Here is a 13,959-nt window from a genome sequence, read left to right as displayed (position 1 = left end):
CCAAGGCGTGGTGGTGCACGCTTGTAATATCCCCGCTTGGGAGGTGGAGACAGGAGGATCAAGCAGGTTCGAAGCCAGCCGCGCTGGCTTAAGAGACCCTGTTTCCAAATAAAAATATAAAAAAATAGGTCTGGGAGTGTAGCCCGGAATTAGAAGGGTTTCCAGGAACCCCAGTACCACAATAACTAAATAAATAAATAAATAAATAAATACCACTGTATTCATGTATTCCATATGCGAATATAAGGCAGGAAAATACAAACTAAGAATTATAATTTGTTGAAAATACACATTGTACTTTGTAAGTTCGTGTTTCAAAGAGTACCTGGTAGCCAAGTGTGGGGGTTCACACTTAGAATAATTGGGAGTTTGAGACAGGATTTGCTGGTTTGAGACCAGTCTCATAAATTTAGTGAGATCCTGTTTCAAAATAAAAGATCAGAGGTAGAATGTCCCTGGGTTTAATTTCTAGTACTGGAAAGAAAAGAAGCAATGTAAAATTCCTAGAGAATAGAGGAAAAAGTTGAACAATAAAAATACATTTAATTAATTCAAAGAAAATATAAATACATAACAAAAGGGACAGAACATATAGTGAATAAAAAACAATCAGGAAGGTAGTAAGTTAAACATAAATAAACTACTCCTAGTAAATATAAAGATAACAAATAATTATAAGAGAAAGACTCTCAAAATGAAGCCAAGCAAGTATTAGCATTTGGAGGAAATAAATTCAAGAACACAGAAAGACTGAAAATGTAAGTATAGAAATATCATCTAATGAAAACAAGAAAGAAAAAAAGAAAGAGAAAAAGGAATAAAACTATCACTATACTAATAAAATATACAAAATTTAAGGGTAAATATCTACCCATGAATTCATAGGGCACATCATGATGATAAAATGTCCAATTGACAATAACATTATAAAAATGATACAATCGAATGAAACTAATAGCAGCCTCAACACTAAAATCTAGGTAGCATAAGCTCGTTAAGAGGTACTCTTTTATAAACTACCTGTAATTAATTTGCAGATCATGCAAGGATATATGGTATAATTGACTAGGGTGTGACAGTCATGTTTTAAAAGATGATTTCCATAATTATATCTCTGTTAGACTCTATTTTCCCCAAATGTAGGCATTGTGATGGGTGATAGTTGCTACTTAGTCTTGAGCTATTAAACTCTAAACTATTATTATTAGAATTATTCAGAAAAACGGTGTAAATTTTGATGGCCTTGTTACTTAATCTGAAATTTTTCTTTAAATATTAGTTAAAATAAATGTATCCTTTGCATACTAATGCTAAGTACACCAAATTAGACTGTAAAGTTTAGTAGAAAAAACTCAGGGTACAAATTCATCTTGATAGTACAAATGGCTGTTGATATCATTCTCTGAGAGAAGGAAAATAAAAGCAATTAAAAAGAAAAATGGAGGAGAAGGAGAGCAAGGAAGAGCAACAAGGAAGGGAAGAATAGCATGAAAGTCAAGGAAAGGAAAGAGATTGAAGCATAACTTGTTTAACAATGAAACCTAATCAGAACATTCTACCTTTATTTTTTTCCATCTACAAAATGAAATTTAGAACTGTACACGAGATGCACAAATAAGGTGACCAAACTAAGAGGGATGGCAGGGCCTAATGTACATGAGGTACATTCATAAACATATCAAAGTCAATCACTACGCAAACACAAGAACAAGGGAGGGGAGGGAATGGGGTGGGAATTGGGGAAGGGCTCAATGAGTGATGTGCCCATGTATGCCTCTACCATCTTTTACCCCACTAAGATATACGACTACAGTGCACCAATAAAATAAAAAATTTAGTTACATAATCGAAATAGAAATAGTAGCAGTATCATGTCATACAACTATCATATCATTTATCTTATGAAAAATGGCTTAATTTAGAAAATAAATTTGTTAGTGAATGAGCACAAAGAATATAGAGAAATGGAATTTGAAATAAAAATAAATTGAGCTCATATATCATACTACAAGTCACATGCTGATTCTTATTGCTATGACTAAAATATTTAAAATTCCATCACCATATATTATTATAAAAACCCACTTTATTCTAGAAGGCTATATGAGGCAAAATGTCAATGTTAGTCTCCTTGGTGTAATAAATTTAGTGTTGTAAACACTTTAGCCACGATTCTCCATATATTATATTTGTTTACTTACTTTATTAAGATCTTTTATATATGTTGTATAACTTTGTGTGTGATTGTATGACTTGCCAAAACATATTTTGAAGAATATATTCAACAAGCAAAATAATGAACAAGTAAATGAAAAGGCTGTTATACGCAAAAAAAAAAATCCAGCTATATGTCAAATAGAAAATAATCCCTTGAATTCACAGACTATGAGTCCACTGGAGCAAAGGGAGGGATAATAAATAAGACACAGAGAAAATGTGCACTGGCTGAATGATTGAACATGTTACAGAGTAAAAACAGAGAAGTAGGATTGGAGGTATTAGGAAGAGAGCTATTACAATTTTATAATTTTAAATCAGGTCAATCATGCATAGCCATACTGAGAAAGTGATATTTGAGCCGGGCGAGGTGGCGCACGCTTGTAATCCCCGCGCTTGGGAGGCGGAGACAGGAGGATCGCGCAGGTTCGAAGCCAGCCGCGCTGGCGTAAGAGACCCTGTTTCAAAAATATAAAAATAGGTTTGGGAGTGTAGCCCGGAGGTAGAAGGGCTTCCAGGAACCCCAGTACCACAAAAAAAAAAAAAAAAGAAAGTGATATTTGAGCAAACACCTGAAGAAATTGTAAAAGCAAGTATATTACATACACAATCAAATATCACAGAAGTTCAACGGCTGTCCAGTGTCATGTGATTTTATTCAAAATAAAATCCAGCTGGGCTATATGATCATGTATATGTAAAACAGAGACTCTTAGTTCCTTTTACTCTTTTAATACTTTTGAAATTTTTAAATAATTAAAGACTAAATCTTGCTGGAGATGGTGGCACACAGGTATAATACTAGTACTTGGGAGCCCAAGACAGGAGGATCACAGGTTCAAGGCAGCTTAGCAACTTAGCAAGAAGACCCTCAGACCCAGGTGAAGGCCTATAACAATAAAAAAAAAAAAATAGGCTGGAGATGTAGCTCTGTGGTAGAATGCCCCTGGGATCAATCCCCAGTACAAATAAAAAAAAATAAAATACTTGAAATCCAATTATTACATTTTCTAATCATACTCTCTTGTTTATAGTAAGAATGTAATGAGCTATACCATGTGCTCAGTACATAAAAAGATAAATAATGCTGCTATAAATATCAGAATTTTTGACCCTTGAATAATTATATGAAATATAGTCATGCTAACTCCTATAAGTATTTCACATCTTCCAGATTAAAAAAAAAAAGTTGTTTGTCTTATTAGAACTCAGGAATAGTCTTGAGAAATGTTTTCAATGATCAACATGTCCTAAAAGATTCCAGAAAGGTTATACTATTTCTCTTACTCAAGATGAGCACAGGAAGATGAAAGAGATGGCGCAGACTGAAAACAGATGTCATTAATAGGATCCCGTTGAACAAATTAATGAATCTCTGTGTAGCTTGATTCTATCATCTGTAAAATGGGAATAATAGAAACAACCTCACTGGAATGTTTTAAATATAATTGGGATGTGGCCTCTAACCAGTCTGATAAAGAAGCTAGAATCAGTAACCAATAAGAAATTTCTCTCTCTCATGTTAAGACATGAACCACAAATGAAACTTCAGATAGATACCTTAATTTATACAGCGTGTTTATAACAATTATATTTCATTTTGGAATTTAAAAATCTAAATGACAGCTGGGCATGGTTGAGACCAGAGGATCCTGGTTTGCAGACAGCCTCATCTACTTAGTGAGGTCCTTTGCAACTCAGTGAAACCCTGCCTCAAAATAAAGAATAAAAAATAGAGCTGGGAGTATAACTTGGAAGCAGAATGCCTCTGGGTTCCATCCCCAGTACCGCAAAAAAGAAAAAAAATCTTTTTGACTATTTCATAGCTTTAGTTCAATACAAGATTATGAAATATGCCAAGCCAAGAGCGCCTATCTAACTTAATCACCACCACCACCACCACCACCCCCACACACACATACTTAGTTCTGGCTTACTACAAGCTTTGAAGTCCTCAGTAGAGTTTAGGAGCATAATGGCCTCTCTTTAGTCTGATGTCACCTGCTCAGAGTAACTGCTTTGATCCCTCTAGAACAGGAACTAAATGAAAGCATTTTTTACGATTATTCTGGAGTTCTCTATTTCTTGCCCCATGAAGGGAAAATGGGGAGAAAAACCACAGTAGTATGTGGTACCCATTTGCCACTCCTGGTCTGTCTTTCTGGATGGAGATGTATAAGCAATGACCCTTCCTCTTCTGGGTGTACCAGTGGGTCACTCAATGAAGCCCTCTGTCAGTTCTTTCCCAATTGACTTAACTTAGAGTCAGTCTTCCAATTTGTCACTCATGATTCACCACCTGGGAACCTAAAAATCTGATGAACTACTTTCGCTGTGAGTTTAAGACATTACTAAGGAAGATCATCATGTTGAGGGTTTTGTTTGGTCTGCAAAAATCACCAACATTTATCTTGATATTGAAGGACATGAAACTTACCTGCCACAAAACTCTTTAGTCTGCTATAGAAGCAGAGGAATCTGCAGTCACTGCTGCTGATTTTAGAGTTCAGCCCCAGGAGGAAACACATCAAGCCTCTAGAATCAAAATCATACTATGCCCCGTAAGTGTGGTGGCAGGCTATGTACAGCAAACCAACTTCTCTTCAAAATATTTTAGTCTTTTAGTATCTCCACATATCTTAGGATGATGTTTGATCTAATGCTGGACTCACTAGTTGGACTATGTTTTAGTACTGCCTGTATATAAAGTTTTGCATCTTACTGACCTAACTTCACCTCAAAAACAGGGAAATACTCTCATTTCCTTATCTGAATGCTTAATTAAAGCATTGGTTGTCATAATGGGAGTTTTTGTCCATGTCAACTGCAACAATTAATCTTATCTTTATTACTTAACACTTAAGGATTAGCTAGATGATTTTTCCAAGTGAAAATAAAATTCATAGCTGGCCATGGTGGTGCGTGCCTGTAATGTTAGTATTTGGAAGGATGAGACAGGAAGATGGCAGGTTCAAAACCAGCCTCAGCAACTTAGCAAGGCTCTCAGTAACTTAGCAAACCCAGTGTCCAAATAAAAAAATAAAATAGAGCTAAGAATATAACTTAGAGGTAGAATGTCCCTAGGTACAATCCCCAGCATCATGCAAACATATAAAACTACGTTAATATATGTATGTGCATGTATATATAAGTGCACATAAATGTATACATACATATATATATATACATATATGTGTGTGTGTGTGTTTAGAGAAAATATGTATATTTTCTTCTAACTATTGTACATAGTTAGAGGAAAAAGTAAAAAAGATATTTAAAAACCAAGGCAGAGGGGTATCATGAAACTTAAGGATCTTGAGATGAAATAAATAATAGTATTGCTTGACATAGAACATTTAAAGAGCAAGAAGAATTAAAACTAATCACTAGGCTTGAAAAATATATATCCAGTTATGGCATAAGAGAGTGTATTTTTAGGAGAACAGTAATGAAAAAATCCTAGTTTGGAAGGGATAAATAAGAAAAGGCAATGCGAAATAAAGTCCATAAGTGAATACCATTTCATTTAGCCAGGGGGGGAAATAACTGCAAAGAGGAAAATTCATTAAGAAAATAGAGTAGCTACAACAGGAGGTAACAAAAAAATTTGCATCTTTGTTTTTGGCAGAGCACAGGCTAAAGACAGTGTGCTGGCCTTAGCTTTTATTAAAAATCGAAGCGTTGTGCCCAGATGTTATAATGGCAACACAGTAGAAATTATATTTTGATGTAATCAAGAGATCTGTGAGACTGACCATTGTTGAAGTGGAGAATTTGAGAAAACAATTCAAAAGAGTTTAGTTAAGATTATTCTAATGCTAAAATAAGGTAAATCAAAGGACAAATAATTTGATAAAGATTGAGGAGTCATGGGATCATTGCTGCTCTCAATTTGTGCTATTGTTCATTATTACCAAGTAAAACTGCAGTTAAGGTTGGCTAAAGACAAAGATGATAATACCTATAGTAATAATAATGGCAGCAAGAGCTACATTTAACATTTATTTAGTATGTAGTATCTATGAAGCACTGAATTGATCATTTGACATGATCCAACTCATTTATTTCTCATAATGATCATATGAAACAGTTTCCATCATTATTTGAATCAAGTACTTGAACTGAGGTTATTGAGCTGTAAGTAGCAAGCCAAAAAGATACCCAGGCAGTTTGCCTGCAGAATTAAAGTGTCTATAAGGCACAATCTGTCATTCTTTATAAATTTCACCTAGATAACTTGCATTTGAAAAGGTCAAATGATAAATATATTTCTCTCACTCACAAGCATCTTCCTCCTTTAACTCATCATCAAAGTATACATACACGAGCATATCTTCAACTGATAAAAAATACCTGACCTTTCACCCTGGTATCTGAAGTATACACACACACACACACACACACACACACACACACACACACTTCTGTATCCACTCCCACGAGTAGATGTTTTCCTCTTATTAATTAAGAAAATAAGAGTTTCAGAGGATTGAAACTACTTATCCACGATCCCCCAGCTAACAAGTAAAAGTGTCTCAATTCAAATCCTGATCTTCTGACTTAAGTCTAAAGCATTGGCTATTTGGTGCATTACTAGTTCCTGCTTCTTTCTCTATTCATTACATTTCTATTATGTTTTTCTAGCTTCATGGTTCATATTTCTATTTCAAATACTCATACAGCGCCAGGCGTGGTGGCGCACACTTGTAATCCCCACGTTTGGGAGGCAGACAAGAGGATCGTACCAAGAGACCCTGTTTCCAAATTTAAAAAAGTATAAAAATAGGTCTGTGAGCGTAGCACGAAGGTAGAAGGGTTTCTAGGAACCCCAGACCACCAAAAAAAAAAAAAAATCCTCATACATCACTAGAACATTATTATCATAACAAGCATTCCCTAATATGATCTCAGCCAAAAGGACCCTCTGGTTGTGTTTGCAAGAGATCAATTGCACTATTTCGGTGTTTCATTCTTCCCTGTGTCTACACCCTTTGACATGCATTCAACATTTTTTTAAACTGTTTTCCACTCTGCTTCTTGATTTGGCCAAGGGACTTTAGCAAAAATAATAATAATAATAATAATAATAATAATAATAATAATAGCAGAAGTTTGCAAGGCATTTGCTTATTTTTGCTTTGTTCTTACTCCTCTGCTAGAACCCTCAGAACCTGCCAGAACTAACTTATTGCAGGAGTAGACAGACACTAGGTGTAGAACCGAGTGGCTCCAAATACCCCAGTCAAGTTCATCCTGGAATAGCCAATATCCAGATGACATAGAAATGACTGAGCCCACCTTCTAAACAGGGGCATAAGTTAGCCTAGCCAACATAATTAAAATCAACTGAAGTACATAAGCCCATCTTTTTGTATGTCTCTGAGATTTTCTTTTTATAGGGTTTTACTTAAACTATAGATATTGAATGCACCACCATGATATAATTCATTCAAAGTCAAAATGACAGAATAATGTTTCTTCATGAAATTCTTACATGGTCTCCAGTTCATTCACGATTATACAGATTATCCTATATGCAAACTCCTGTCCTTAATTCTCCCCACACAGACCATATTCTACTGCCCCTATAAAAACTTTTTTCTAACCTACAATATTTTATCAAACAAATCTGTTGGTAATTTTCATTATTTGATTGCTATTTAGTCTTCAAAACAAAACAGTATCCTTGTGGTTATGGATGATAAGGTATTTTCCTGTTCTCAAGGAGGTTACAGTTTAGCTTAGGAAATAGACACAGAGCAGATCATTACAATATGTTGAACAATAAGGGAAAGTAAAACAGGGTTCAGAATAGAATCAAAACTACCCGGAGATTTCACCTAACTCCAACTAGAATGGCAATCATTCAAAACACAAACAATAACAAATGCTGGTGAAGATGTGGAGAAGTGGGAACTCTAATCCATTGTTGGTGGGATTGCAAATTAGTGTAACCACTTTGGAAAACAAATGGAGGATCCTCAGAAGAATGGGAACGAACTTACTATATGATCCAGCAATACCACTTCTGGATATCTACCCAAAATAATGAAAACCAAACTACCAAACTAACGCATGCATATCTATGTTCATAGCTGCACAATTCACCATTGCCAAACTATGGAACCAGCCAAGATGTCCATCACAGATGAATGGATTACAAAACTATGGAATATGTAAACAATGAATTTTTTCTCATCCATAAAGAAAAACACAATAACATCATTTACAGGGAAATGGATGGAACTGGAGACCATTATGCTAAGTGAGATTAGTCAGTCACAAAAAGTAAGAAATCAGAAGCTCTCCCTAATACGTGGAAGCTAGGGAGAAAATGGGTCATAGGAGGAACTCTAGAGATACTATAGATGAGCAAATAAGGTGACCTTACTGAGGGGATGGCAGGAGGGAAGAAGGAAATTCCCTAATTTCATGATGTACATTGACAAACATATCAATCACTAAGTCAAACATGAGGAGGGAGGAGGGAGGAAATGGGGTGGAAATTGGGTAAGGGTTAATTAAGTGATGTGTGCATGTATGCCTCTACCATCTTGTACTCCACTAAAATGTATGACTATTATGCACCAATAAAAAAATTTTAATAAAAAGAATTTCTAGAGGAGTGAAAGTCTTAGCTAGAATGATAAATTAGCCAAGACATCAAGAAAGGACATTACAGGCAGAGACATGACTATGCATGAAGGAAAAAAGACTAGAAGAGCATGGAATTTGTTGAGGCACAGCCAGTGGAATGTGACACATTGACCAAAAGAGAGAGGCAGAGAGATTGAACGAAGAATTTCAACATCAGGTTTTGAAGAAATAGAAAGAGCAGAGAGAGCTCTGGGAATTGAAATATAAAAACAGTGTAGCCACTGATGACTGAATGCAGAGACGAGGAAGAAATCACGTGTAAGGACGCTCAGGTATATGAGTAAAGAGATGAGTAGACAGGAGTGGACATGGAAGGCAGAGGGTGGCTTAGTTTAATACACAATAATAGGAGACTCTGTACAACATAAAAATGTATCTGTGGGTTAAAAAAAGGTGTGTGATTAGGTGTGTGGCTTAGAAATAGCAGGACTGAAGATGAAGAGTGATGTGGAATTTCTGGTACTCTTCAAACACATAGAAATCCAAACACATAATAAAATACAGAACACTACAATTGCAACATAATTTATTTAGTTAGGATTGTTAAAAATTATTGTTGTGTTTCTTCCTAAAGGACTAATAAGAGAAGGTAACTAAAGCAAAGCTTCTAATCACCAACACCTAAAAGCACTATATAGACAATTTGAAATATCTCGGCAATAAAGTTTGCATTCTGTATTCAATTCTGTTTCTAAAGTAGTTGTTACTTGTATTTTACTATGGCAGATTTCAATTTTATATGCTTTATTTCTACCTCAAAACTCACATTTATAGTAGTCATTTTCTTCTTTCCAGTTCAGCGTAAAATACAATGATGCTAAACAAGGCAGGTACATTGCTTGCAAATTACTTAAAAAAACTCAAAGATACCAATAAATGAGGAATATTCCTCTATTTTGCATGAAACATATATCCCTAAATGTACAGATTATGTTATTAAATACTTGCTTTTTAACAAGTAACAAGGTCATCATTATCTCTAAGGCCTGTGGATTTCTATGGTTATCTGTAATATTAATATACAAAATAAATATTAAAAATGTATCTATTTATATGTAAAATAGACTGGAAATATAGCTGCCTTAATATATTCATTTACAATCTATAATCTATAATTTCAAATGTTATATGCTTAGAAAACTGATAATTTATTATGGTTATATAGCAAACTTGATCGGTGGCAAAAGTAGATCTTTGCTAATATTAGATTATTTGTAGTTCTTTATTTTTCCATGAATTAGAAATATACATTGAATTATCTTCAGAAATATGTGTAAAATAAATATGGGGTTCTTCCCCTAATGCTTGTAAAGGAAAGGTTCCATATTACGATGATACAGAAAAATCAAGAAAATCCTGAACTCTAAAACACAACTGCCTTATGGAGTTTGAACAACAAATTCTGCACTAGAATCATTGAAAAACAAAACAAACAAAAAACTTAGATGGCAGCTAAGTTTTTTTTTTTCATTCTTGTCCCTTTAAAAAGATATTGAGCCATACAATATAGTTATTTATGAAAATATTTTCCAATTTTCATCTTTTTTTCTAAGAGTATCTTGTCCTAATATTTTATTTTACAACATTATTGTGAAATTATCACCTGATTTTATATGGAAAGGATTTTTTTTTTTTTTTTTTTTTTTTTGCGGTACTGGGGATGAAACTCAGGGGCATTAACCTCTGATCGACAATCCCAGCCCTATTTTTTTTCTAATTTTTTATTTTGAAACAGGGTCTCACTAAGTTGCAAAGGGCCTCCCTAAGCAGCCGAGGCTGTCAGTGAACTGTGATCCTCCTGTCTCGGCCTCCCAAATGCTGGGATTACAAGTGTGTACCAGCACGCCTGATGGAAAGGAAAAAAAAATTTAAGACCCAAATTATATCATTTTGACAGGTCTAGGATTGAAACTACAAATATTGAAATTGATTGAAATATAGAAAGTAAGGAGGGATACACTCAGAATCCTACAAATGAAACCAAATTATCAACTTTCAAGAAAAGTGTGGAGAAAATGGGAACAAACAACCATGTTTGCTTATGCAACTTGATTAAAAACCTCAATCGAGTACCACCCAGGAGCATACTGAAGACATAAATGAACTTTTCTCCAATGTAAGCCTTCTTTAAGGAAACCCTGTGTCTAACAAAAGTGATTGACCTTTTGGGCTAGGCACATAAGATGAGAAAGAGTGTGATTGGATCCAGGACTTCATTTTCCCAAAAGATCACCCAACTCAAATAACCCTAGGCAAGAGTGAGCCTTCGGATGATAGTTCTAAAAGTTACTGGTGAAGAATAATCACAAAGACCAAAATATTTACCTTGAAGGAAGAAATCACTCTTGGCAAAAATTGGCTTGTTGCCTTTTGAAAGGAAGCAACACATTCTGAGCGTTTAAATAAACCAGCATTATCAACAGGTGAGAGTGATTTTGAAACACCACTTTATCTCAACACCAAACAAATGGACTGGAAACACTAAAGACTGGAAGAGAAGTTATTCAGATAGGTTTGTGGGATCATCTAATATGGTGAGGCAGAGAGGTTTTGATGATTTATTCTATTTTGAGTCATACATATTTCAATGTGACACTGCAAGTTAATATTATAGCTGGACTTACATTTTAATCAGCTGATTTGCATAGTTTCCAATATTTCTAAAAAGATACACGCTATAAGACATAAATAACTTAATGGGAAGAAGTCAATTCACATTTTGCTCTATTGTTTCTTTACAAGAAGGTCAAACTTGGCCTTAGAAAAACACTATAGTGTTCTAGAGTGTGACGAAAAATCTCATTCATATCCTATGGTCTTCCTCCTATCTAAAAGAAGCAGAGGTGAGAATGGTGGTGTATGTCTATAATCTTAGTACTTGGGAGGCTGAAACAGAAGGATCTCGGGTACCAGACCATCCTTGCAACTTAGTGAGGCCCTTAGCAACTCAGTGAGACCCTATTTCAAAACAAAAATAAAATAGGGCTAAGAGTGTAGCTTGCAGGTATAATGCCCACAATTCTTCAATAAATAAATTGATTGTCATCTTTTAATTCTAGAGAACAGTGAGCATAAATGAATGAATAAATAAGCTGGCAATCATTAAAATTGTCCAAATATTTCTATAAAATAAAAAGATTAACAGAAATGTATTTAAAAGCAACTAATTCAACAGCATTAAGTTTGTGAGAATAATGCTAAATTTTCCCTTTTCTCAATTGCTAAAATATTTTTAAAATAAAAAGAAACTAGTTGAAGTTTGGGGTGTTTGGTTGTGTTAGAGATCAAACCCAGGGCCTTGTGCATGCTATACAAGTGTTTTACCACTGGATCCCCCCCACCCCCAACCCACATAAGTATTTTTTTTTCCCTAAGGTACTGGGGATAAAACTCAGGGGCATTCTACCTCCAAGCTACACTCCCAGCCCTATTTTTTAGTTGTTATTTTAAAACAGATTCTCACTGAGTTGCAAAAGGCCTCACTAAGTAGGAGCTGAGGCTATCTTCCAATTGCAATCCTCCTTTCTCAGCTTCCCAAATGCTGGGATTACAAGCATGTGCCACCATGCCCAGCTCCACAAAAGTATTTTTTTGTGTGTGTGTGTGGTACTGGGGGTGGAACCCAGAGGCTTTCTACCTCCGGGCTATACGCCCAGACCTTTTTTATATTTTATTTGGAAACAGGGTCTCACTAAGTTGCTGAAAGCCTCACTAAGTAGCTGAGCCTGGCTTCGAACCCGTGTGATCCTCCTGTCTCAGCCTCCCAAGTGCGGGGATTACAAGCGTGCACCACCATGCCCAGCTCCACAAAAGTATTTTTTGAGAAGAAATTCTAAGAATTTTTAAGCAAATATGAGACATTTTTAAAGAAAGGAAACAAAACACTAATTTGACAGTATACTTCCAAACTACTACACTTCTTAAAACAGACCACATTACTGAAAATTAAAATATCTGTATTTCTAAATGTCATGATTATGTTTTAAAATTTAGAAAAATAAAACTGTATCTATATACCAGCAATTAAATGCTAATGGGCAAATGGTTTTTATCTCTACTCAAACATACAGAGAACATTTTCAAGAAAAATATTAGATAGGAACTCATATTTCCACATTCCCTTCCCATTACTACACCATGATTTTGAGGCAAGGTTTTATGTAAATTAATTACTTTTACTTTTTTCTTACCAAAAATGTATATCATATCTATTAAGTCGAAAAGTAATTAGAAGAATAAAGCAAATCTTATTGAATTCATATCTCATTTTCAATCATATACTAAGAAGGAAAAGTACAAGAGAGCATACCTGTGGCAGGGCTGAGTTGAGCTGCCTCTGGAGTGAGTCCCTGTCATATATGACATCCTGAAGTCTTTGCTGAGCGAGAGAGAGGCTTTCCTGGGTCTCCCGAAGGGTGTCTAGAAGACGATCCCTTTCATCTAACATATTCACCATCAGTTGTTCAAAATGGGAGTCTGAGTCCGAGCCACTGCTTTGGGACCCCCTTTGGCTCATTGGGGTGTCCTCGTTAATTGTGGGCATCACTTCACACATCATTGCTTAAATAAAAGAAAAATTTAATCTTAGTAGAGAATCCATTCCAATAGTGCCACCTGGGTACCACTTCATTTCACTCTTTGCAGCTGAATGGCTTCATTTCCCCCTTCCTCTACTCTCTGCCCCAACTCAAACCCAGCTAAATGTTTTGACCTCTGTGAAACATGATCCATCACTCTCTCCAATGTACATACATTCTCATTACCTGACAATACACACATATCCCAACTATAAAATACAACTGGGCTCCACCTCTTTCTTGATTTTTATTTTATTCCACTCTAATTCAACTTACAGAAACACCTTGTTTCAATTATTCGTTCATTAGCTTTCTTTCCCTGCAAGTTTACAAATCTCTTTAATCTAAAACCTCTAAGTTATTTGTTATTATATTGTAAAAGGAAACCGTGTTTGACATTGAATGAGTAAGAATAAACCCATATTTTTAATGATTTAGATAACTGATTGAATCAGTGTTCACCTTTCATTGAGAAAATCCAAAACAATTAAGTATTTGTCTTGGAATG

At 35.0% G+C, this 13,959-nt stretch overlaps 1 protein-coding gene across 6 annotated transcripts in view; it reads right to left on the bottom strand.

The window, feature by feature from the left end:
* The window catches only part of PPFIA2 (PTPRF interacting protein alpha 2), a gene marked incomplete at both ends in the record, with an annotated part of 485,975 nt that extends 472,543 nt beyond the window's left edge, over positions 1–13,432 (bottom strand). For all 6 annotated transcript variants that reach the window (XM_080705637.1, XM_080705639.1, XM_080705631.1 and 3 more), the window contains one exon: positions 13,184–13,432. In XM_080705637.1, coding sequence (XP_080561763.1) covers positions 13,184–13,432 — 249 coding nt within the window. The remainder of the gene's footprint in view (positions 1–13,183) is intronic.
* Positions 13,433–13,959: the final 527 nt, after the last annotated feature.

This window comes from Muscardinus avellanarius (assembly GCF_963383645.1).
Source record: "Muscardinus avellanarius genome assembly, chromosome: 11".
Taxonomy (NCBI): Eukaryota; Metazoa; Chordata; class Mammalia; order Rodentia; family Gliridae; genus Muscardinus; species Muscardinus avellanarius.
This window is presented reverse-complemented; position numbering and strand designations above follow the sequence as displayed.